The following is a 26,974-nucleotide window of genomic DNA, read 5'->3' on the forward strand; positions in this document are numbered from 1 at the left end:
TGATATTTAATGAAGCAAACAGGCTGCCATAGGTAACCGGCAACAGGGCCTAGTTATCTACCAGGTTCCGGAGTCTGTCAGGTCCCACTGAGTGCCTCTCTATCTTGATCTGTCTGCATAGGGACACAGGGGTGTCTTTGCCGGGTCAGTATGATGAAGGCCAGGTCATCCTCACAATGGCTTACAGTTCCACATCTCTCCTCATGCCGGCTTCTCTCTCTCTCTCCTTTTTCCTCCCCCTTTCCCTCCCCCCCCCCCGACGGTGAGGGGTGTAAAACAAATATATCTATCCCATATCTGAATAGGAGGTTCAGACTGAGTATGTTTCCAGGGCTCCTGAGCTGACAGACCTGAGCTGGACAGACCGTTAGAAAGCAAGCAAAACAGGCAGAGTTGTAGGCCGTGAGCTTCTTTATCCCTTAATATTGTCCTGGACCTTGAGTAGCATTCTGGAAATAGATGGGATGAACCAATCATAGTAACTAAAACCCCCAAACCAAACAATACAGTTCTATTAAACTACAGAATGTGCACCTAAACTCTAGATATTAGTGCTAAGCCAGAGAGCCTGAAAAAAAAAGAAAGAAAGAAAGAAAGAAAGAAAGAGCAAACAAAAAACAAAGGAAAGTGAACCCAAATCATCCAGTGTTCAGATGTATTGACCAAATTCAGAATTTTTCCAGGCAACTCCAAAGCAGCAACAGAGTTGAAGTGGGAAGAACTCCTCCTACTTGTACTGGTGAGGGATTTGGGGACGAGGGTTAGGGGTGAGGGTGGGGGAGGGGCGTGGAGTGGCCCACTGAAGCACAGACTTCCCATTAGCTGCAAGCACAATCTTGCACTTTCCCCTAGTGGCTTTCTGCTCACTTTGTGTCCATTTATGTGTATAAGCAAGTTTTAAGAATTATCCCCTGCTCAGGAAGCTGACATCCGCCACTGTCATAAACTGGAAATGACAGACACCCGGAAGGGTGAAGAGCTGAGGACTAATCGGCTGGTTTTCCATCAAAAATACAGTTTGTGCGGGCTCCGTTGTTAGCGGGAAGGACAGCATTGTCTTATCCACACCCTTGATGGTGATTTCGGGTGACCGAGGAAAATGCACAATCTCATTCTGACTATTGACCCTGATACCACTCCTAGCACAAACTGAGTAAAACCCTCCTCACTCCAGGTTGGCTCCGCTGTGATGGGGTATCCTAGGTACTTCCTGCTCTCAGATTTCTTTCTCCCTGCTCTCCTGTGAAGCTGAGGGGGGCTGAAAGGAACAGAGTCTGAAGGGGAACCCATCTCTTCAGGAAAGAGGGCTGTGAACATGGGCTCCTCGCCACCTCACTTTCTCTCTGATGTCTCTGGTTTCCTCTGGCTCTTGGCTCCATGTTTTTCCCAGTGTGGACAGAGCCGCCTGTCTGCTTCCCCATTGTTTCTGTCTGTGTCACCTCAGCATTGTCATGGCCTCTCCATCCTCACTCAACACTGGTCTCTCAGCTCCGTCTCATCCATATCCGTCACATTCTCTCGGCTTACTCATGCTCCTGATGGAGGGCATCTGACAGAGGGTGGGTTATCACTTTACAACAGGATGTATCGTGGATCAGTGGACACATCATCCAGTGGCTGTCCTTGGATCACACGACTAACATTGTTCTTGAATGTTCGGGCTAGGTTATGTGCAGTAGCATGGCTACCCTGACACTTGGAAGGGGGTGTGGCAGTCAGACACATTGATTGATAGCCCGAGTCCACTGCCTGGTATTTGTTGTATATGCGTCTTGCGCTGTAGCAGGCATCAAGGATGATCAAAAGCTGAGTCTTTTCTGGCTCCGAGGACTCCCTTCCTCCTGTATTACATAGCAGGAAACATATGAGAAACATATGAGTCCTTCTGAATGAGGGAAGACTCAGGATTTGGTCACTCTAAATTTCAAATGTACCAGTAACATTTATCACACGCTATCATTAATAGACAGAATTAAATGTCAAGAGACATTTCCAGTTATTCGTATTATTATGTTGTCTGTATATTTCAACTCATTTTTTGAAAAAGCAGCTGCAAAAAAACCTAACCAAAACAAAACGAAACAAAACAAAAAAAAACCTCAGACACAAACACAACAAAGAAACATAAATCTGGACAATGATTTTCTTGAACAATGGAAGTGTGGTAAAAACCGCCTGTGGAGTCCTTATAAAACACAATCTAGTAAATATGTATTTTAATGTTTCTAGCAATTCTACAAACTAAAACCATATTGAAATTGAACAACTGATTCACACAAGCCAAAGCATGCCTCAGGCAACTCTAAACTTCCCACCAGTTGGGGTGAACTTCCATCACTCCAACATTTGTGAGAGGATATGGTTCTAAACAACACAGAAATGAAATCACAAGTTCTACACACAGAATAAATTAGGCTGGGAGCAGCCAGGCTTCAGCCTCAGTGGGCCCACCCCCTCCTCACACCGGCTGCTGCAGCAGACCAAAGAGCCCTTGGCGACCTTGGATAAAAAAGAGCTGCCTGCAGTTTGTGGGGACACTGCTGGGCGGTTCTCCAGGTACCTCTGCCCCTTTCCTTTTGTACTTTAACCTGCCAGGATCCTGTAAAGAATCCTGTGTTATAATTCATATCTGAGCCTTCAGTTGGACCCCCTGGCTATGGCTTACTGTCTTCATTTGTGAAACAGGAGAGCCATCCATTCCCAGCAGGCTAGAAACCTTCATGTGCTTACCCCTAGGTCTCCATTTATTAAACGTCTTTAGACTTTCCTCTCTCCCCTGACGAATTTAACGCTAAGAGAAAAGAAAGGAAGGTCTATGATTTTAAGTGAAATAGGATTTAAAAAGAAATCAACCTGGCTTACGTAGAGACTGATATTTTAAAAGAGTTGTTTTCAAAAATCACAGTGAAGAAGGCAGGGAAAGAAAGAACATAAAAGGGAGAACAGCCAGATAGCCCATCCTGGCCCTTCCTGCGGCTCAAATAGAGGGGCAGGATCAGATGTGGCTTCTGGAGACATATGGGAAGTGAAAGCAAGGAGAGAGGCAGCCCACAGCACAGAGGCAGGCAGCCCATGGCACAGGGGCAGGCAGCCCATGGCACAGAGGCAGGCAGCTCATGGCACAGAGGCAGGCAGCCCATGGCACAGGGGCAGGCAGCCCATGGCACAGGGGCAGGCAGCCCATGGCACAGAGGCAGGCAGCCTATGGCACAGAGGCAACCCATGGCACAGAGGCAGGCAGCCCACGGCACAGAGGCAGGCAACCCATGGCACAGAGGCAGGCAGCCCATGGCACAGAGGCAGGCAGCCCATGGCACAGGGGCAGGCAGCCCATGGCACAGGGGCAGGCAGCCCATGGCACAGGGGCAGCCCATCGCATTAGGCTGAAGACCACGGGACACGAGGATAAAGACGACAATTTCATTTCTATCTCCTACCACGTAAATCAGAGAATTTCCACATAAATTTTAGACATTTCAACAACAAAAAAAAAAACAGAGCAACATTGGATAGATGGATGGATGGATGGATGGATGGATGGATGGATGGATGGATACAGTGAGTGTGGAATGAAGACCATCAGTGGGCTTGAAACTACAGTAGGAGGGGCTGAAACGGAGGTGAGCTGTGTGAGCATGCCCACCTTGCCAGGCTGCGTCTTTATTGCAAAGTATAAGCAAGTGCTTTAACTTTTCTTTACTTTCTTTTTTTTTTTTTTTTTTTTTTTTTTTTTTTTTTTTTTTTTGGCTAGCATTGCATCTTGTAAGTCAGACTCTAGCTTCTCCTGTCCATATTTTTTTTTTTTTTTTTTTTTTTTTTTTTTTTTTTTTTTTTTTTTTTTTTTTTTTTTTTACGGCACAGAAGGTTTCCCAATTTGCAAGTGTTTGCAGCACGCCTGGGCCCAGAGCTAAAACACAATGCGTATGGAGTGCAGTATGTATTCAACTCACCAGGTTCTTTTCACCATATGGGCTGTGCAGTGCGCTTTGCACTTGAGATGTCACTGCCAAAGTTGCCAGGAGCCCAGAGTAAGTGGAGAAGAGAGGGGATACAGCCCCAGGCTCGCTACACCTGGAGAGAAGAGCCTGGCATTCAGCAGCTTCCTCTTTTGACCCCCCCTCCCCTCCCCCATCTCTGTTTTCCATCCTACACAGTCCTGTTATCTGCCTTCTCCCTCCGCCTCGGCCCACTGTGCCAGCCTTTGTTAGGGCAAACATGGACTCCCAGTTGAACTTCCAGAAAGAAGAGCAGAGGAAGTAATTAGTACTTACGCTAATGAGGCTAGCAAGACCATTCTTGAAAGGTCATCCATTTTGGAGGGGACTTGACAGGAGGAGAAAGCCGGTTATGTCTTTTCTTCCTCCCACACATTTACTGTTTTATTTCCCATAAGGCACAAAGCACCAACGAGCATTTTTTTATAGGAAAGTAATACAGCTCTGATCTTCGTAGGAGAGTCTCTCAGCTGAGCATCCTTTGTGCTCAGTATGGTTTCAGGGTGAGGAGAGTGAGGAGCTTGGGTGGTACTTGGATAATCAGGCATAGCCTTCTACCTTGTATTCCAAACAGATCCATGCACAGAGCTTCACTTGAGTGTTCACTACCTAAGGAACCACAGCCTTTTTGATGTTAGTGGGAAGTTAATGTTGATCTGTACTTTTTCTTTTTTTTTTTTTAATTTTTCTTTTAACTTAGGCATCAGTGTAGGATGGAGGGCTCCCCACCACAGGCCTGGCAACAGGGTGTGTCTCCATGTGCTGAATATCCATGTCAGTGTCACAACAGCGCTGTTATAGTGGATTCATGAATGGGTCAGTGTCTCCACTTGTTGCACTGACTTCAAGTTTCTTGCAGCTTCCTTCCTCCCTTTGGGCCGATAGAGCATCCTTTCGGATGTTCCTGTTTGTGCTTTTCAGGGATTCTAAAGGAGTGACTGCTATTGATTATATGCAAGATCTAGAATACTTCCTGAACTATTTCTGATAAGCAGGTCTAGGAAATGTTTCTTGCCTGATGAACATCCACTTGGAATGACAGGTCTCTGGGGTTTTAGCCTTGTGTATTATCATTTAATTTTGTCTAGTAGAAGGTTGTGATCACATCGGAGGAAAGAGGAGGCCAAGAGACTAGTTCAGACCCTGCCCTGTGCATGTGGAGATCTAGCTGGGCAGAGACATAGCTGTAGTAGTGGCTACTTCATGAGACATGGTGGCGACATGCTCAGCTGAGTTGTAGCAGGGTGGCCATCCCCTGGCTTTCTTTTCCCGCCTGTCAGTCAGGGCTAGTTGGCACTTGTTACCCACACCTGGTTGAATGAGCTATTATAACAACAGGACAAGTTGAGGATGCTGTTAGGTTGCCCAGGAAACAGAACTGAGCATGTGTGGTACCTGGTTGCCATCTCCAATTTAAACCGTGGGTCAAAGAAAATGCCGTGAAATTAACAGAATTAATAATAGTGTAGGAGGGGCTCCTTGAATTCTCAGGCTTTACCTCTGGCCAAGGAAAAGCCCAATCAGCGTGTCCCTGGATTATGGATGACACAGCATCCCTCTGCAAGGGTGGTGACAGTCACACTGGCATCCAATTCTCTTTCATTTGGTAATTGGTTATTTTAACACGAACTGTGACAGAGGAGCGTGATTACACACCTGTCAGCCGTCTGATGGGAAAGAGCACTCGTGAACAGAGGGACCAGCCACATCTCTACCCCAGTCTCTGTGGAGTCTTCTCCATCAAAGATGTCATTTTTCATTTCTACTGAAATAAGACAGACGTGATAGCTGCGGCCTCGCCTGTATCCTCTAGCGGAAGTGCTGCCACAGATGCTAATCTAAACTAATACAGTTTCATTTTGATTATATCTTTGCAGACATCAGATCCTAACACCCGGGAGGGTGGGGTGTAATATTAAGAAGCAAACGGGCAGAAGCCTGTGGTACCTTCACGGCAGCTTCCTGTGGCAGGGAGAAGTGGCGGGGAGAGCTAGAAATCAAGACGTTTGGCACAGGAAGAAATTTTACTTTAAGATGAAATCAATCAGCAAAAATAAAAGGAAGCTTTTCAGGTTGCTCAGAGGAGTAGGAGAGTGGTTTTGCACTTATGAAGGAGAAATTACCATGATGGGTTTACACTGAATCCTTTCATCTCTTTCTTAGGGCTCAGTGACAAATGAATAAGATTGTATTAAAAAAAAAAAAAAGATGTGTTGGAAATGTGAGCACATTAAAAAAAAAGTAAATGGATGAATGAATGAATGAATGAATGATGGGTGGATAAATAAATAAATAACCCAGAGGCCATCAAGATGGCTTAGTAGGTAAAGAAGCTTGCTGCCAAGCCCAACAACCCGGGTTTGATCCCAGAGACCCACATGGCAGAAGGAGAGAACTGACTCCCAAAAGTTATCCTCTGATCTATGGCATGTGCTAATCTCCAACCCCAAAGACTGATTTTGTGTTGAGTTCAGAGCTAAGTGAAGCCCCAGTAAAGGCTGCGGGGGTGCTCCTGGTGCTTTAGTTCAAACAGAAATTCTGCTAATTTACACACATTCTCCAAAATGGTGAATCAAATGTCAGGTTGTCTGAACAGCCTCCTTTGTTTTCTCTATCCCTGGATGATGAGACTATTGGGGTTAGAAAAGGCATGTGGATCACAGTATGTGCGCCCCACTTACATACACACGATGCATACCTGCCATGCATGACAATGATAAGGACACGCTGATGTTGAGTTAGGAGTGATGTTTACATAGGGTCACGTTAATACATAGGAAATACAGAGTCAAGAGAAATGGTGTGACAGGTAATCACAAAGGTGAATACCGAAATCTCGACGAGCTCTTTGGCAAGAGTGCGAAGGCCGTGGAATTTGACAAGCAATACCCGTGAATCCTGGGCTGTTTCTGTGGGAGTTGTCTGAGGGGCAGGGACGGTATATGATGATGGAGATGATATAGAAGAAACACCTAAGAAGAGACGAAAGGAAAAGATGCCCCAGTGGGTACAGGAGCTTGCCACCAAGCTTGATTCCTAGAACCCACCTGGTGGGAGACTAGACCCCGTGAGTTGTCCTTCCTCACACCAGATGTGGCGCATATGATCCCACGCGTACATAGTGGTCTACACACACACACACACTCTCTCTCACACACACATATAGACACATACATACACATATACTTACACATATACACACAAACACATTCACATACACTCACACTCACACACACACATACATACACATATACTCACACACACATATACACATACACTGTAAATAAGAAAAATTATTGTTTGTAAAGGTCATCTTAAACAAAATTATCAGAAGGGAGGGAAGGGAAGAAAAAACAGAAGGACACCTGTGTAGTAGCAGAATGGCACAAGGGCCAGCAGTGGCCTCTCTATATCAACTACAGCCACACTGTGTAGACGGTTAGAATCCTGATTGGTGCCTGTGTACCCATTTGCAGACCTTCTTGGCTCTCTGCCAGTGGCTTCTCTTGAGCATCCGCCTGTGGTTGCTAATCATAGTCTTTCATCTGCACACAACTTAAATTTTAATCAAAATTTCAATGTAAGAGAAGAGAGTGAATCTCCACTACTTCCTGCCAGCTGATCTTTTCCTCTCCAGGAAAGAAAGATAGGTTTGGGACTTTTAGGTCACTGTCATCCATTGGGTATCGAAGAATAACTAGAACATGCGAAGGATGCAGAACTGTCTCTCTTGACCATTTAGTGGATCTCTGAGACAGATGTTGTTCTCCCATTCTACTGACGTGTGGGTTCCTGCCTCCACCCTCCCTGTGGCTGACATCGAGTAAGCATCAGCACACTCTGTGCTAATGTCCCACTCAAGTTACTGTGCAGAATACCTGGGGAAGCTTCCGGGAGGAAGTATAGGAGGAGGTGAATCAGTTCATCAAGGGGAAGGCATGATAGAAGACAGCTCAAAGATGGTAGAACAGGAGATGTAGGCAACGAGCTGGCTTCTCCTTTTTCCTTTTTTATTCATGGGTGGGTGGGAACAGCCCTTACAGTGGCCACACCCACATTCAGGATGGGTCTGCCCACCTCAGTTAATTCTAAATACCCTCATAAGCACACTCATTGAGGCCTCACCCAGCTTGAGATTGTTCTTGGTCCAGTCAATTGACAATCAAGGCGTGCTCTAAGGAATTGGCTCTCAATTTTCCTTGCTTCCAATTTGATCGTAATCTTTGGCCTTTGGTAGGTTGCCTTAATATACCTTTAGAAAATTATAATAATTTTTAAAATTCAATTTTGAATGAGATAGAAATGTTCTTTAAATTGTGTATGAATAAACCTTGACAAGGGATCTTTTGATTTATTGTTTGATGAACAAAGAGAAGGAATGGGTAGAAGCCAGAGAAAACCATTGTGTAAGCACCTGTCTTAGGGTTTTACTGTTGTGAGCAGACACCATGACCAAGGCAAGTCTTATAAAGGACAACATTTAATTGGAGCTGGCTGAAAAATTTAGAGGTATTATCATCAAGGTGGGAACATGGCGGCATCCAGGCAGGCATGGTGCAGGAGGAGCTGAGAGTTCTACATCTTTATCTGAAGGCTGCTAGCAGAATACTGACCTCCAGGCAGCTAGGATGAGGGTCTTAAAGACTATACCTACAGTGACACACCTACTCCAACAGGGCCACACCTTCTAATAGTGCCACTCCCTGGGCCAAGCATTTTCAAACCACCACAGCACCCTTGCCAATGCTGCCTGGCTTCTGCTTAGTCAGAGCTAGTGATTCTGTATAAATATAGTATACTGCATGTTATAGTTTATAGGGCCATCTAAAACACTCTTATGATTCAATGGTTCTATATAAATATAGTGTGGTGGATATTACAATTTATGGGGCCTTCTTAAACATTCTTATGATTCAAAGACAGGGTCTCTCATCACATAAAGCCTAGGAAAGCATTGGGCTAGACACTTGGTTGCATGTAAATTCTTCTTGCTTTTGTTAGGAAGACTCATCTTGGTAATGATTTCTATCAAGCAGTAATCCTTGGTACTCTTTTACTAATTTCCAAATCAAATCATAGCAGTTTTTCTATTTCACAATTAGCCAAGAATCACAGGAGGATGTTTACACTCTGAAGTTTAGTGCCCTCAAAAGCATGTCCTGCTCTCTCTAGAGAGAACATGTCTGTACGCTTATCTTTGAATCCTATAATAATCCATTTGTGGGATGTGCAAACAAATCAGAAAGACATTGCACTACAAGTCCCTGTCCCCAACTTCAGCTGTCTCTCAACTTCAGGTCATCTTCTGTCCTAAATCTATAAAGGGTTGCTTGCCCCGGCACCACACCTGTAGTCCCCGCTCTCTCTCTCCTCCCATCTGTGTCCCGATCCTCAAGTGCAGAGCACCTGGAGAGGCCATACACTTCCATCCTGGAGGCCAAAGCATGGGTCTGCCCAGCCTGCCCGTGTCTCGTTCCTCTAGCCTTGCACATTGGTCCTCAGACTCTGGGTAGGTGCTCGTTCCTCTACCACTCTCTGTTTGAGCTGTGCTGGCCATCATCAGATCTTCACCATGAACAGGAAAGACCACCGGCAAGATGTCCCCCTCCCACAAGGATCCACAGGGACATGGGCAGTGATCCATGACTTCTCTGCCTTCTTTCTAGTCCTGTATGTTTCTAGTCCCCTAGTTCTGTTGCTCATTGTCACCAGGCATCCGCTGCTGACTGCACCTGTCTGGAGTCACCAGCCTGTGCCTGGCAACCGAACACAGCTTAGAACCCAGATTTACCCTCTGAAGCACTTGAGCTTTGGAGAAGTCCCTCCAGTTTCCCAAAGGCAGCATGGAATTGGTGGCATTACAGTTGTAACGATTAGCTGAAGTCCATAGGGGCTCAGCATGCTGCCTGACACAGAACAACAGCAAAATATTACTATTGTCAAAGCAGCTACGGTGTTGAGTTTTCATCCTTTGTGTCTGGTCACTGAGGTGGAGGTGGCAGTTCTCCAGTGGACTCTAGTCCTCAGAACCTCTTCTCAGTGCATGGCACCTGAAGGAATTGTGGGCAGCTGAAACATTAGGGTCCTGAGACCCAATGCCTGCAATAGTTTTGAGGCAACAGAACAAACAGAAGGAGCTAGCTGTTCGCAGGGTAGAAGCACACTTTGTTACTCTCAGTTTGTGCCAAGAAGGGATGTGGAAACCCAAGCAATATTTTACCTTCCTTCACTTAGGCCTTAATCACAAAATGTGCCTCCTTGAAATAAAATTAATAATAATAAATAAATAAATAAATAAAAGAGAGGCAAGAAATACTTAAGCTGCCATCTGAAAATAGGCCCTGGCTTGATAATCAGCTGTAGGCTTCAGTGGGGCCATCTGTAAGCCCCAGTCAAATTCTGCCTAAATGATTCTCTCCTACTTAAATGTGCCACAATCCCAACTTTTATTACCGCCATTCATCATCTGCAGAGTGGCTGGGACTTAAGATGAAGACTCCAGAGACTATCATTTGAACAGAGGTTGTTATTTATGATGCCCCTCTGCCTCTGTCTTAACAGCCACCTCTCAGACGGGCCGACTGGCCCTGAGTAGGGAAATGGTAATGTAGGCGGTTTTTCTTCTTTAAGCGTGGCGACATCTCCGTTAACAGGTCAAGTAGCACGTAGATCATAATTGAAGCTGTCAGGAAGACCAGCATGTTCAGAATGACATCCGGACTTTGCACTCTGAAAGACCCAGGGGGCAAAGCCAATGGATGGGCCACCCCATCTCTCTCATGTTCCTGTATCCACTGGTGTAAATCACGGTATCCCTCCATGGTACTCAGCCCATTTATGTGCACAATACACAGCAAAAACAGAGATTTACTCTAGAACTGGACTTTATTCTTTGTTGCCAAGCTGATTGCAAGTTTTTACAAGTAGTATGTAATACTCAGTAAATTCTTCCTAAAGAAATTGTATTTTTAATAGAAATCCTATTTGGGGGCATAGTTAATAGTATGTCCCAGGCTAGAGCAGTGATAAGAGTAAGGCAACATGCATCACAGTGAGGCCCAAAATGTCAGGATCAAGGCCATACCTGCAGGGCAATGGCACACTCTGGCACGGCCACGTACAGAACAAGAGTTCTACTGCAGGGCCATAGGCAGAGAACAGACGAGAGCTGAGGTGGTAGAGTGTTGTATAAATTACTTTAATTCCAGTGCGGGGTTTCTAGCCCATCTTTGGTTATTGAGTTCCTGGATTAAAAACATACACAGCCTTTATATTTTTAATAAATATAAAGCCTTAAGCAGCAAAAGAGCTGGGCAGATACCTAGCCCCCATGTCATTAGAATCTATTAATAACCCCAAATTATTACTTACTACTTACTATGTTTTGTCTGGGCTGCTCTTAACTCCAATTGGCCAGCCCACTTTACTCCTAACCCATGACGGCTTCTCCTTCCCCCAAGTCTGTGAAACCTAAACCCCACACCTATGTCTCTTCTACCTAGACATTGGTTGTTGGCATCTTTATTTACCAGTTGGAAATAACTTGGGGACAAGGTCATTCAGCTTCTACTTGGGGACTCTCTCATTGCTGGGGCAACCAGTGGGGAGGGGGGCAAAATTAGCATTAGAATACGAGCAGCATTAGGCCAACCCACTAGAGTGGGGAAATGACACCACGTGGGAGTTGGCAGAAGAGCATCCTCCAGAGAAGATTCCGATGGCCAACAACAGCCTTAGGGCTTCTGCAAGCCTCCTTTGTTGGTTGGTAGTCACAAGGGGAGGGTATGGACTGAAGCTTTGTCATATCTGGGCCCCACTGGTGGAGTTCCTTTGGTTCCAGTGACAGAGCTGAGACATTATCCCTAGTAATAGTTGTGATGCCATGCTTTTGACAAATATTTCTACAAGACCAGAATGGACCTCGGAATTAGAGATGAACTTGGGGAGACCCCCCCCTTTCATTTCGTGACCCTCCTGTGACCACCCTTCACCAGGCATGCCCTCTGAGCTGTAAAGAGACATGGGCACTGGCTTACCAGTCCTCACACATGTTTTCCAATGTCTATTGCCCCTTTTGCCAGGAACTCTACATGTGTGGCATGGTAGCTAACATGAGGCCTGTGTTCTGTAAACATGACCCAGGGCAAGTGAACTCACCCAGAACCACAATCCCAGCCTCTTGCATTTCTTGCCTACCAACTGAGCTCATTAGCTGTCTGCTTGCTCCGGCCTGCATAGCCTTATCTGTCTCCAAGAGGGGAGGGTAGTGTGGATTGGGTGGAGGCTGGTTTGGCCTTTGGCTCTCTGAATCACAGGCATACCTCCATGAATGATCACGATGAACCAAACGTATTTTTCAGCAGGGCAAGAGCCGGTACTCAGTGTCTCTACTTTATCCACGAGTAACCAGTGTCTTGGTAAACTGGTTCGTGCTAGCCCACCCAAATCACAGTCACAACTGTGCTTGCCAACCAGTGTGCCAGGAATGAGTGAGGGCCACTGTGTGCCCTTTGTGGTCTGCTCAGCAAGCCCCGTAGGATTAAACATCAGTTATAGCCTGATGCTGGCAGTGCTTTTAAAAACCAGCAAAGGAAATTCTGAAAGCATCTGAAGAGTGGAGAGCTCCCAGATGTGTCTCTTCTGGAATTGAGGGACCTTGGTGCTATAATTAATGATTCAACCTGCTTCAAAAGAGTATCGAGAAGTCGCTTTAAAGATTAATTTTTATAAATTTTGAAGTCCCTTCTCTCTGAGGCTGTGCAGAGACCTACTGATACAGGCCTCACCTCTCTTTTCCTGGATTCTTTACAGATTCCCACCCTTAACTCCCGTTATATCAAACACCCCCATTTCATACACACACACACACACACACACACACACGCACGCACGCACGCACGCACGCACGCACGCACATGCACATGCACACATGTACACGCACACAGTTTGGTGACACCAGTGTTCACAATTTATAATACAGGGACTTCTCTAGCTGACAACACAGGAGAAATAAACAGTGTCTGACATTAGATTCGACAGCCAGATTGCTTGAGTGAGAAGTCTAATTCTACTGATTGTTATCTGTACAAATCCATGCACTACACCATCTCTCTCTGCCTCAGTTTCCTCATAAATAAACTAGAGATAATAGTAGTTATCTCTGGAGTTTTCTTTTGTGTGGCAGTAAATACCTGTATTAAATCCGTTAATATAGAGAGAACACTGATGTATACGGCAGAGCTGTAGAAATCTGTGCTAATACCCAAGACACTATCTTAAGCTGGTTAGCAGTGTACTTCCTAGTCCCATTTGGGGCCAGGCTGTTTCTGGGGGAGACATCTTGTAGATAACAACACTCCTCTATAATGCCTGCATCCTTTTTGAGCTTTGCCAATGGAGTCCTGGAGTCTCCCAGTAGCCCTTGGGGTCCTGGAGTCCCCCAGCAGCCCTTGCCTGTTTCAGATTTCCTCTGACTTCTCCGGTCCATCACGAGGTCTGCACATAGAGATATGCTTCCAGCCACCTTCTGCCCAGAGATTTCAGAGAACAGGAATCAAAGGACTAACCACAATGTCTCCGGGAGGCCAATTATTTAAGCATTTTATGGGTGCCAACCGGTAGCAAAGTAGAAGCATTTCTGCTTGCTTGCCTTTTGTTCCCCCCACCCCCCCACAGGTCCCTGGGTAATAGATGCAAATGAATAGCTGAAAAAGCCAAAAGGCAGGCAGTGGGCGGGGAGTGGGGGTGAGGGGGAGGAGGTGGGAAGCAATCAAGGAGCTAGGATAATCCAGTGTGGATTAAGGTCCTGGAATAATTAGAAGCTGCCAGGGTATGATGGTGGTACCCCTGTAATGCAGAATCGCAGAAAGGACTGTGCCTGGGCTCACCTGTGGACAGACACCCTGTGAACAAAGACATATATGTGGTTTGAGAAGCAGTGAAGACGAATTCAAAAGGCTCACCTGTCCAATAAAGGAAAAGTGAATTTAAAAATAAAAAGTAAAAACAGAGGTTTTCTGAACTACTTAGAGGCCACTCTGTCTCGCAGCACACTGTTGCGATGTGCTGTGGCGATGGAGACGGGAAGCTGTAACTGTTGAACAAGCCTTTAGGGCCCCCTAGGAGGGCAGCCACTAATCAGGCACAAGGTAGCCAGGGTGCTTGTGCAGCTCCGAGCAGTTCTGAACTGACTTTAAGATGCTTATGGAAACCATAAACATGATTCAATTCCCATTATCTTCATGTCGCATATCTGTTACCATTATTCTTTAAAAGACTCCAAATTGGATATTTAAAATTTATGATATATATAAAGGTTTGCATGGAGTTAAGAAAAAAAGTCACTGCAGCAAATAAGTCCTCCTCGTCTCGTCCATCAGACTGTGCGGAGTGTCAGAGGAGAGCCACGGGATGTGGGGAGCCCTGTGCTGCCGATGAGGAGCACTGGGAGTTAGGAGGAACTGTACTGGGAAACAGCCTGTCCTCATGGACACGCTAAATGGGAGTTTAAATACTTTTTTGTTGAAAGGAACAACAACAACAACAACAAAAAAAAAAAAAAAAAAAAAAAAAGTAAAACGGCTTCCACCACAGGAATCCCATAGATCCCATAGAATGTCTATACCGAGCAAATGAAAGGGTTAAGCGGGGTAGGTGATGTGAACTGAGAACGTTCCCAGGTCTGGAGACTGATATGCAGGGATGTCTGGAAACTGTCCAGTGCAGGGAGTGTGCTGCCAGATGGGGGTGCTCAGTTAGAGCTGCGTGCAGACACACAGCTCAAACTTCACAGGGAAGGACATTCGGAGTAGGAGAAAACAAAACACTGGCTCAGAGCGCAAGCAGGGGTTAGTGAATCCATTAGAACTATATTTACAGGTGGCTTAGGGCTCCTACTGCTGCCATGAGACACCATGACCCAAGCAAGCTGGGGACAAAAGGGTTAATCTAGCTCACACTTCCATATTGTGGTCCATCACTGAAGGAAGTCAGGACAGGAACTCAGACAGGGCAGGAACCTGGAGGCAGGAGATGATGCAGAGGCCATCACAGGGTGCTGGTGCTGCATACTGGCTTGCTCCCTATGGCTTGCTCAGCCTGCTTTCTTATAGAACCCAAGACCTTGAGCTAAGGGATGACACCACCCACAGTGGGCTGAGTCCCCCCTCGCCCATCAATCACTAATTAAGAAAATGGCTACAGGCTGTCTTACCACCTGCTCTTATAGAGGCATTTTCTCAATGGAGGCTCCCTCCTTTCAGATGACTTTACTTTGTGTCAAGCTGACCTGAATCTAGCCAGCACACGGGGTGAGTATCATACAAGCGTGGCTAGAGCGTCACATATAATGTGTGGTCTCTGCCCTCAGAGGATTAGAAAGGCTTGTTCTGTGAGGAAGAGAGGACACGATTCGTAAGCAAGATAAACTCAAATGAGGCATCCCAGCCTGGCCTGGGACAGCAGGAAAAGGTGGGATATTGGAGGCAAGGAAGAGCCAGCCGACAGGTCTAACCTAGGAATAGGTGTATGGGTGAGCACTGATCGGAATAGAGCAGCGGTTCAGCCCAGTGGAGAGTGGAAGAGAGGAAAGTGGGGCAGGATTGTTGGCTGCCATCCGAGGCAGGCTCACTGCCAGCTGTGGGTCTGAGTCACACTGTCTAAGTGGGGGAGGGGGAGGCACAAGGAATAGGTAGCGGAGGGGAGTCAGAAGGAGCGAGCACCCAGGGATCAGGACCGGAGTGCAAAGCACAATGCCCAGTACTCCAGGCTGAAGGACAGGAATCTACTCATTTCCTTGATCTCCGAGGTGCACACCCTGGAGACTCGCAGCTGAATGGAACACAGTTTGTACACCCAGGGACCTTGATGAATCTTGTGTTCTCAGGGGTTGGAAGATGAGTTCCCAGATGGCTTCCTTAAAGGCGATGCAGCCGAGGAGGGTCAATGGCGTGTAAGAATTTTCCAGAAGGGGAAAGGAGAGATGGCTTCTATTTTTACCTATGAAAATTAGGGTAAAGGGCAAGAAACCAGTTGAGGGGATCTGGGCATTCAGTCGGGAAGAACTGGACCTCTGATGCTCTGAGGAGGGCAGGGAGCGGCCCCAGAGACCTCCCTATGCTATCCAGCCAAGGGCAGGAGTGGCTGGGCAGGGCTCCTAAGGGGTGTACCCCTGCAGGACAGGGGCACTGGCTGACCTTTCTGTTCATAAAGACACTCATGGTCCTCTGAAGGCAGTCTCTATGGCTGTCAACTCCTCTGCATGTCCTTGGTATCTAAGCACATGATACCAGAAAAGGAAACAGAACTTCCCCAAATGGAGTTCTTGCATGCTTACTATAAATTTGAAAAAGAAGTTTTTATTACTTCTTGCTCAAAACCTAAGTTATAAAATAGAAAGTTAATGCTCCCCTTCTGTCTCTGTAAAGCCTCTTCTCTAAACCTATTCCCACAACGTCAAGATGTACTATTTTTTGAAGTTCCCAAGTCTGGTACCGACACCACATGTGTGATGTCAGCTGTATCTGCTGAGCTCTGGAAGAACTGGAACCTTCACCACATCCCCCGCCTCCTGGTTCTGACTCCAGGGAAAACCTTTTCTTGTTTTCAAAATAAATGGCATCTCAGCGACAGAAGTCTCTGCACTTCCATCCACCAGGGGAGGCATCCTTCCAAAGCCTCATTGTCTTTCTACTTACACGATAGCATTACCCTTTCCTGTTGTGTGAGGTAGGCAACTGGCACTGTTCATAGAGTGTTCCACGTTTTCTAAAGGTGTTGTGCAGAAGAAAGAGAAGCTGGCTTTGCTTCAGTGTGAACGTCGTACCACGACTTTTTCCCAGAGGAAGAAATGAGTTCTTGGAAGAATTAAAATGTGTTACAAAGAAAATTCAAGATAAAGCAAGTGACTCCCAGAGAAGGGAATTCACAGGTTAAGGCTGAGGGCTCTGGAGTAGAGAGTCGTGTCATTAGCCAGAGTTAGGTCTTCTAGTGTTTATTTAAATACTAGGTGCAACATGAAGACAGATGTATGAAGCTAAGCATGGTGAAAGGCTGAGGCAGGAGGATCTTGAGTTTGAAGCCAGTATGAGCTACATAGCAAAATCTTATTTCAGAAAACAAGAACAGGGCCAGGGGACAGCTCAGCAGTTAAGAGGGACACACTGCTCTTGCAGAGGACCAGGGTTCCATTTTCAGCATCCAGGTGTGTATATGTGTGTGTGTGTAGTCACAACTGCTTCTAATTCCAGGTATGTGGGAGTCACAGCTGCTTCTAATTCCAGTTGTGTGTGTGTGTGTGTGTGAAGATTACAATTGCTTCTAGCTCCAGGTGTGTGTGTGTGTATATGTGTGTGTGAGAGAGGGGGGGGGAAGAGGAGAGAGAGGGAAGAGAGACGGGGGGGGGGGGGGCAGCTGCTTCTAGTTCCAGGTGTGTATATGTGGGTATGTGTCACAGCTGCTTCTAACTCCAGGTGTGGAGGGGGGGAAGGGAGAAAGAGATCTGCTTCTAGCTTCAGGTGTGTGTGTTGGAGGGGGGGTGTGTCACAACTGTATCTAACTCCAGGTGTGTGTGTGTGTGTGTCTCTGTGTGTGTGTGTGTATGTCTGTGTGTGTGTGTGTGTGTCTGTGTGTGTGTGTGATCACAGTGGCTTCTAACTTCAGGTGTATGTGGGGGTCATGGGGTCATAGCTGCTTCTAACTACAAGTGTGTGTGCATGTGGGGGAGGGGTTCACAGCTGTTTCTAACTGCCGGGGTGTGTGTGTGTGTGTGTGTGTGTGTGTGTGTGTGTGTGTGTGTGTGGTCACATCTGCTTCTAACTCCAGATTGGGGGGGGAGCTTTCTCAGTCTTTTCTAACTCAAGATTTAGTGGAATCTGAGGCCTCTGGCCTCTACAGTCACCTACACTCACTGTGAGAGCGTGAACGTGGGCACACACACTCAGTCACACAATTAAAAACCAAAATAAATCTTTAACCCCTCCCCCCAAAAGCTAGAAAACACAAACCTTTGTGGAAATCTTAGTTTTAGTGAAATTTTTTTACTTTTTTTTTTTTTAAATAGCAAAATGTGAAGCTTTCTCAGACCAGTCAAAACTGTACCTTTGTCCTGAGAGTCGATATCTCACGACACATTCACAGTTAAGTGCAGCGAAATCCGTCCCCATCTCTGTCTTCTTTAGTGGCACAAATATCTAGCACATTAGTCAGAATAAAAGTGTTGAGATTAAAACACATGGAGAGAATTAGTCCATCTTCCAGTGTCTCCACGCTCCTTCATCTCAGAATGTGTCACTCCAGAACAAAGTCAGACATTAACGCTGTCCTCTGGGCCCCATTGGAGGCCGAGAGCCACCAGTGGAGTGGTCTACTCCTGGCAGTCAATTAGCTGTATATTGTTGGTAGGAAATTTAAGAACAATAATAAAACTGTCTGCAGGTCTGTCTGCTCTGTATTATTAGGATAACCTGCTGTTCTGGAATAATTCCAGTGTCTCCGCTGTCATCTGCTGGGGTAGTTGGGTCCCTGTGTCTACACCCCCACTATTAAGTCATTATCTGGCACCCCAAGTAGAACAGATATAGAATAAGGCACAGTCATCAATACATGAGACTTTAAGATGTCCTGAAATGCCGGGCGGTGGTGGCGCATGCCTTTAATCCCAGCACTTGGGAGGCAGAGGCAGACGGATTTCTGAGTTCGAGTCCAGCCTGGTCTACAGAGTGAGTTCCAGGACAGCCAGGGCTACGCAGAGAAACCCTGTCTCGAAAAAACAAACAAACAAACAAACAAAACCCAAGATGTCCTGAAATGAATCTGCATATAAAGTTAGTGTCCTACATGGAATCTGCCTGACTTTACCCCAAGACGCCAGGCACTGGTGAGCAAGTGTATTCTTAGAGAGTGTTTACCAGACAGTGGTTGAAGATAGTGATGTTTGACCAACTCTGCCCCTCCTTCTACACAATTGTACCCTTGTTGGGGAGATAGAAGTTAAGAAAAAAATGAAAGTACTGGTTTTGGTTGGAGAGATGAAAGAAGGCATTTTCTAGGAAGTGAAAGCAGAACCTCTCCAAGTCTGTTTGCTCATCAGAAACCGAGAGGCAACCATGAACAAACAAGACATTGTGCTGACAGACAGCTGCTCCCCGGATGTCTCAGCCCTTTATAGAAAGACCCACCTTGGGGCCACATCTGCTGAGCACTGCACAGTGGGTCAGTGTCCCTTTGATGCCTGTGGATACCTTCCTCAGACCAGTGGTTCTTAACTCTGCTCGTAAACTGCTGTCATCTGAGAGCTTTTTATCATTCAGTTTTGGTTTTCTGAATATATATGTATATATATATCATTCTGAATCCTGTGCTGGACCAGTTAAATTAGATCTGTGGAAAGGTAGAAAGTAAGAGTCAGGAAGCCGTATTATTACCAAACAGAAAACAGCCCACCCAAGATGGTAGAGAGTCACTGCCTAGTTGAATGCACTTAATTCTACTTAGTCATAACTTGAAATTTCATTTTAAAGCTTCATAATGCAAGTGGGGTTGCTGTGGTGAGAGGCGTGTGTCAGTGCACACATGTACACAGATATTAGGATGAGAGCTCTGCAGTCCTTGGGCTTTGTGTATTCTCCATTCTGTGCAGAACAAATGTCCAGCTAGACACTTTCTTTCCTTTGCTTTCTTTCTTTCTTTCTTTCTTTCTATCTATCTATCTATCTATCTATCTATCTATCTATCTATCTATATGTGTGCATACAGATGCACCGGTGCCTAGTTATAGTGTATTTGTAGACAACCTGGGAGCCATTTTTCTCCTCCCACCATCTGGGTCCCAGGGATTAAACTCAGGTCTCTAGGCTTAGCAGTAAATGCCTTGTCCACTGAGTCATCTCAGTGGCCTGGAGGACAGGATTTCTTGGGCTCTGGAGTCAGCCTGGGTGTCTGAACGAGCTGTTGTAGGTGAACCCAATGGCTCTACGAAGAGACACATTTCTGGCTTCTCTTTATTTCCCAACGTCCCCGATGCTCCCCATTCTTTTTTGTTGCTGCCTAACAAAGCCTCCTACTCATAAGGTTTGGTGCGAAACCTATCAAGCACCCTCGACTCTTAGATAATGGGACATCTTTGTCCTTTGAACACATAAAAAGCATTGGGAGCACCTCGCATGTAAGTGGGATGAATGTATTTCTGCCTCTTATGTTGAAAATATCCGAAGGCATCTGGTGTGTATGAATGTGTATACATAGTACATGCATAATAAACATATTCCACCTTATGAATATTTATACTCAAGATACATATATATTGAATATAGACATACATATGTAAATAGTAGCCCTTGTAAACGATATGCAAATTGTGCTTCTAAGCATATGTATAACAGTGCATCAGGAATATAATAAACCTACTACCAAGCAAGACAGATCTCAAGGTGGTATTTTCGAAAGTTGTTTACAATAGGGTCTAGTTACTATCCGGATACTCACTGGACATGGCCACGTCACTTGAAAAAAAATGTGGTTCCTTCCTTTAAGAATCTGTACCTCACACAGTGACTTAGAATTTTAATATGAACAAGTTCATATGGTGCCACCCATTGGCATCTCAAAGCTTGCTTCCAGCTTCCTCAGTGTACACTTACTCCTGCCTCTGTCTATTAGGGTTTAAAATGGATCCCCTTTGAGTTCCGTCATCCCACACAGTGATGTCACTGCAGAGGAGTCCTGCTGCAGTGGCAAGAAGCATCATTGGCTGCAGGTGACCATCCAGCCGGAGGCCACAATGCTTCTTTCTCTGTCACATATGGCCTATCCTAGAACACACTTTAATTTTACTCTGGCTTTATAGGGGATAACAGCATAATGAAAAGGCACTACCTCACCAAGATGTTAATTAAAAACACATAAAAGCGAGACCCAAGCAGAGCAATCCCTTTCCACGCAGACTCGCCATAACTCAACCACTCCTAACCCTGTCATTCCGTTCCTAGCTTCCACCTAGAGCCCTCATGACAAGTAGCAGAACCCTTTATGAGATATAAGTGGTGCAATTGTCAAGCGTGCAGAGTATGTATGGATTCCTTTTAAAACGACAGCCTACAGCGGAGCTGGGGAGCTCCGAGTGACACTTGTCAGGGCAGCTTTCACTCTGTCAGAGAAATGATACGTAAGCACTGTCACTGCTGTGTCACTGACTCTGCTCGCTGCCCCTCCCCCCACCCCCCCACCCGTATATCACAACAGGTAGTTCTCAGCTGTTCCCTTGGTGCCAGACATACATTTTATCTAAAGAGACAGCAGACAGAGCTACCTGCTGCTTCCTGTGCGGCTCTCCCTGTGTTTCTCTCCTTTTTTTCCTACTTCATTGGGGCTTTTAAAAATCAGCTGGCGGGGAGCCAAAAGCTCATCATTTTAATGCAGCGCAAAATGGAATATGCATAATTATATGCAAGCCATATGTGAGGGAGGGAAGCTCAGCTGTGGATTTCAGGAGGCTGGGAGAGATAGAGACAGAGACAGAGATAGAGACAGTAATAGAGAGGGGGGGAGGGAGAGAGAGACAGGAGAGAGAGAGAGAGAGAGAGAGACAGACAGACAGACAGACAGACAGACAGAGAATGAGCAGTTAGGGCTAAGGGGACATGAGAACTGCAGGATGCAAATGGTTCCCCCACCCCCATGAACGGATTAATGAGTGTACTTTGGACACGCCCCTTTCGCCTACCTCTCCCTCACACCAGCTCCAAACCAGAAAGCAATGGAGGTTAGGAAGAGAAGACTTCAGTGGGTGTTGCTGGGCAGCAGTGTGAAAGGCTCTGCTGGAGCAGCAGCTTTCTCAAGGGACAGCCTAGAGCAAAATAACCAGTAACCTGCAATGCAGCTTCTTAAGTCGATCTTTTTTTTTTTTTTTTTTTTACTTCATCTAATAGAAGAATCATTGTTCTTATGAGATCATTGATCCTTTCGGATCTTTATTTAAAAATTGAGGGAATCAATTTATCTCTAATAATATTACAGTTCAAAATATCACTATGCAAATTGCTTTTCTTATGGCCTTGCTATTAGAATTTCTTAAAAATGTTTTATCTAGAGATTGCTTAAGCATGCCAAAACGTTTAAACACGTATGTATGTCACAGACTCCTAACCGTGTGAGGAACTGTGTCACTACAACACGCGAGTGTTGGTGACACCCACCAGAATCAGTTGATTTGGGTCTGCTTTGTGTCCTTTGAGCTGCTACACCATGGTGAATTTGCCTGTCGAAACTAAACAGGATAAAGAAAAACAAATCTCAAATTCTGATACCTAAAAGGCATACTGCGTATTTAAACAAACTTCTTAATAATGTTGTTATTTCTGGATTCCCATTTGTTTAATGATCTAAGCTGTTATGCTTTTAGCTTTTTTTTTTTTCCTTCCATTATTTGTAAGTCCCTAAATAGGCCATTATATCTCCCTTCAGGCTAGAGATGAAGATGGACGTGCTGAAAGTTTTCCCCAGCAGCACTATGCTAAGGAAACTCCAAGGCTTGCCTTCAAGAATAACTGCGAACTACTTGTAAGAATAACATACTTACGACAAGTCTAGAATGTTACTTTAGCACAGTGAAAACAGTTTTTTTTTTTGCAAGGGTTTGTTCATGATTACATAATTTATGAAATATTATATTTTTTCTGTATAGAGTTCTAAGTGCTAATTCTGATATCACTGCATATTAATTATAAGATCTCGAGTTGTTTGCAAATCTATTATATCTGATTTTAAAGCGTGAATGGCCCTTTCTTTATTAGCTTGTTCTGTATTGCAGTTTCTGAGCAGCCCCTGGGGAGAATGGCTAGTAAAGATAAAAATATAACTTCGATACATGGAGCTTGAAGAAAGCCCCACCCCGCCCCACCCTTCCTCCTACGCCCGAGATGTGTGCCATTGTAGCAGACAAAGGTGGCTGAGTTTGCTTCTGAGAGGAAAGAGAGCCGGTTTGACACATAGCACTCCCTTTAGGATTCAAGTATTCCTCCACTCTCTTGCCAAACTGCATCGTATCTCCCCTGCAGAAGGCTTAGAAGTGTGACAGGATGGGGGGGATGTTTACTGGGGGAGGGGGGACATCAGCTGTGACAAAGCTCAGTTCCAAAGCAAGGTTAATTTGCTGTTCATTTTAGCATTTACAGCGAGACAAGATGAAAAGCAAGCAGGAATGCCTATTATATTTCTATTAAATGAATCTGTTGGGACCTTACATTCTTGATTAGCTTTTGAAAATCAGTGCTCGGCAATGCATTTTCTGTTTACCTAAAGTAAACAGAGAATGAATTGTCATTTATTTGGCCAGTCAAATGCTGCTTTTGACAATGAAGCTTTAGGAAGGATCTAGCGTGCTGTCCCTAAATGTTCTTTTCTTTTCAATTGCATTAAAGCAAAACATTTGCTCCAACTAAATGAAAACAGGGAAGAAGATGAGGATGCTCAGATGCTAACGTTTGATGAAGCTTAATTTCTGTTTGGATTTTTGGCCAAACGTAGAGCTTTGCCAGGTCTCTGCATCAGGAATTCCCACGAGTGACAGCCTTTGGGTTTGGCTCTGACAGTAACTGTTCGTTAAACACAAAGTGGCCAGAGAGCAGGAGAGTGAACAATACAAGCCCTTACCCACTCCTGCTGCAGCATCTGCATGTGGACAGATAGCCAGAATCTCCTTTACGCAGCACAGCAGGCCCGGTCACAACAGTGCCATTCAGCCTGTGTGTGCACTGCCCTTGACTAACTATGCTGCAGGCAGACTCACTGCTTATAAATGCAGTTGTTGGCATGAAATTTTAACTCGCCTGATATTTTATTTGAGGGCTCTTAAACGTCCAGGTCTGCTGTAACATTTTATGTTCTGCAGGGTATTTTCACATTGCTTTTAATGCTGTCTTGGTAACTGTGGTCATCCATGCCTGGGGGTTAGAGGAGAGCATTTGTGTTGTTTTGGGATCAGGATGCTTTTAGGAGTGGTTTACTTCTTTTAGAAAGATTGTGAAGACTAATATAGCATCTTTAGCTTTCCCTATGTATGGAAAAGTAAATGTGCTTGAGAGTGTACAGGAGAAAAAAAATTTTTTAATGTGAACATCATTTCCAGATACCTTTAGAAAAAATACATGCTTCGTTGTCTAGCTTACAGACATACTGAGTTGGCGGTAGTTTTGAGAGGTTTGGTGCAGTCCTCAGTGTGGTTGCGGTTAGAAATGCTTAGCTTTGTTCAGCATACTTTCCTGTGATTCAAAAGAAAAAAAAAAAAGAAGACAGAAAACACAAGTAAGCTTATCTTTCTGAGAAAAAATAATAATAATAATAATAAAGCCAGCTGTAAGAAAAGCAGTGTGTTTGACTGTCGTGAAGGCCTGAGTCAGAACACATCTTTGCCAAAGAATTGTTCATTCTTAAGAGAGAAATAGGAGTTCTTTGCAGTTTTCTTACTACAGCTTGGAGGAGATTTTTAAGAAATCTGACAGGGAGGATTGCAAACTCTACTCCAAAGTGCCTTTTTAGCTTAAGGGTAGTTCTGGTGTCTTCCATGGCTAGCTGCAGCACCGGCAGCAGCCAGTTGGGAGAGCATGAGAGAAGCTGAGGGTGCAGAGGTCTTTGGTGTTCCCAGTAACCAGAAGCACACAGGGGGAAGCTTGTCCCTCTGGGCTATAGGAACTGAGAGAAAAGGGCCTAGGCCAGGTAGACAGGACATTGACGCTATATTATTGATGGTTGAATGTCTCTGTGGCCCCCTCCCCTAGCCCACACTTCTTGGAAGAGGCAGGAATATTGAATAACTTATTAAAAAAAGAAAAAAGAAAGCACAGTAAAATCAATGCCTGGAATACACAAGTGTGTGTGCAATCAGAAGAAACCAACAAAGCAAGCCTTGGCCGTAGTAGTAGATGGTGCTGTGCAACTGTAAAGTTCCTGTAGGGTATTGATTTTCCATTAAATCCCAAACTATGATGTGTGTGTCTTCACACTAATGTACTATACACATGACTGGATTGTTAGCCTGTTGACCAAGATTCTCTCTTTGGTGATAACATAGTGGTTTCTAAATTAATTTTGGAAGTGCAAGGCTATAAAGACCAGTGATTACATAAACAAGTCCTATGGGATGGGTCACAGTTCAGTGTAGTCCCCTAGCTCTTCATAGACGTGTGTGTGTGTGTGTGTGTGTAAGAGGGAAGGAAACAACTTTCAGTAAAAACAAGTGTGAGGGGTTTGTGTCAATCTCGACACTAACAGCGCTATAGCCTTCAAGACTAAGAGAGAACAGTCAGAGCCAGCCATGGCGACCAGCACTCGCACCAGATTCCAGCTCCAGTCCCTTTATGATCACTCAGGCTCTCCCTGGAGGAACAAGCTTGGGACCGCAAAGGTTCTCGTCTCCCCTAATAAAATGTTCATTCAGTGGGTGGGACTGTAGGAGCCACAATGAGAGGGAATCCTTAAGGATATTCTAAGTTCATATTTTCTCGTTAGCCAGTTTCTTGTTAGTTCTCAAGAACTGGCTGGGCAAAAATCTTGTAGAAGTAGAACGTAAGATTGGGCCTGGCAAGAAAAAAACCTACAGCTAGAAGACAATTGAGTCAAAAGCCCAACTTGTGGGTGTGCGTGCATGCGTGCGTGCGTTCCTGTATGCTTGTTTGTTTCAAGACAGGGTCTCTCCCTGGAACCTTCGACTCACTGCTTAGACCAGGCTGACCGGGTTATCTGCCTCCCACACCCACAGCAGGGGCATTCCTGGTTAGAAAGATGGCAAGTGTAAGAAAGCCCTGAGAAGGAAGTGTAGGGGAGAGTAAGCTTGTCCAACCAGGCTTCAGCTTCCAGAATCATCACCCAAAGTCTCAATCTCTATGGCTCCTTCTGGCTGGTAGGGTGAGGGTTGTGAAGAAGGAAAGGAGGGAGGGAGCTCACAGCTGGGAGGCAAAATAAAAATAGCATGGGAAAGAATTCTTTCTGGTCACTTACAATGCCAACAGAGGGAGAAGATGAAGGTTATTTTAGTGATGTGGCCTTGCAGACAGAGATGATGGGGTGAGGAGAGCTTAGCTGACTATTCTATCTCAGTTCCTTGTGGAGGCAGGCAGGTGGGTTAGAAAATGTATATCTCACCCCCCAGCTTCAGAAATGCCGCTGTCAGCCAGCGTTCGGCTCACAAGTATTTGTGCACCATGTAGATAAGCAGACTGGGACACGGAATAGGAAAAAGATTCTGTTTCTGCCTAGAATGAATGAGTACCCGGCTCATACCCAGCATGGTCGCCATTAAGTGTGTGGGCTCTTGAGTAAATACATTATGTTTTGCCTGGAAGACCCAAAGGCATAAGATACATATGACATCATAGTGGATCCAGGTTCTATCTCTTGGCCTTCCCTGAGTTTCAGGTCTTCATATGCAAAGTCTCAGAGGGGATTGTAACTGGACACAGTGGTGTGTTTTGCCTTCCTGTTGTTGATACAGATTAACTATGCAACTGTGTTTCTCCTTATTGTCCTGGATGCTATGGGTCTGTTGTAAGCCATGTCCTGGAAGAGTGCTGGGAAAGTTCCAGGGTGTGAAAGAGGATGAGATTCTTGCCTCATGCAGCCAGTGCACTGAATGGAAGATGCTTTTGATCTAGGCATTTCTACAGATGGATATTGACTATAGGAATTAGTGTGTGAGAGAAGTGGGTATAGTGAGCAGAAAGAAGGCGGGTAGGAAAGCATGCGCCATGTGCCCTGTATCCCGTGCAGCATCTCAGCTGAGCGTGGAGAACATGAGGACTATGGAGAAGGCAGATAGGCAGGCCAGTGGAGTCCTCATACCTGGCTCACATCCTAGGGAGTCTGCATTCCGATACTTTTACTTTATGCAAATTCCTAGTGTTTCCATAGACTAAAAATTACAATGGAAAGTTTCTAATGCTCAAAATTATATGAAAGTCATGATGTATCCCATGTGTATCCCCCCAACT

The 26,974-nt window shown here is 45.3% G+C and overlaps 1 protein-coding gene across 2 annotated transcripts in view; it reads left to right on the plus strand.

Moving 5' to 3' along the window:
* Sobp (sine oculis binding protein homolog) overlaps positions 1–26,974 on the plus strand; it is a 171,466-nt gene that overhangs the window by 81,632 nt on the left and 62,860 nt on the right. The window contains exon 5 of one of the 2 annotated variants that reach the window (XM_034524866.2): positions 22,455–22,550. The exons of the other annotated variant lie outside the window; for it this stretch is intronic. Within the exon in view, the coding sequence (XP_034380757.1) occupies positions 22,455–22,550 (96 nt within the window). The remainder of the gene's footprint in view (positions 1–22,454; positions 22,551–26,974) is intronic. 2 annotated transcript variants of the gene reach the window in all.

Source organism: Arvicanthis niloticus, chromosome 20 (genome assembly GCF_011762505.2).
Source record: "Arvicanthis niloticus isolate mArvNil1 chromosome 20, mArvNil1.pat.X, whole genome shotgun sequence".
Taxonomy (NCBI): Eukaryota; Metazoa; Chordata; class Mammalia; order Rodentia; family Muridae; genus Arvicanthis; species Arvicanthis niloticus.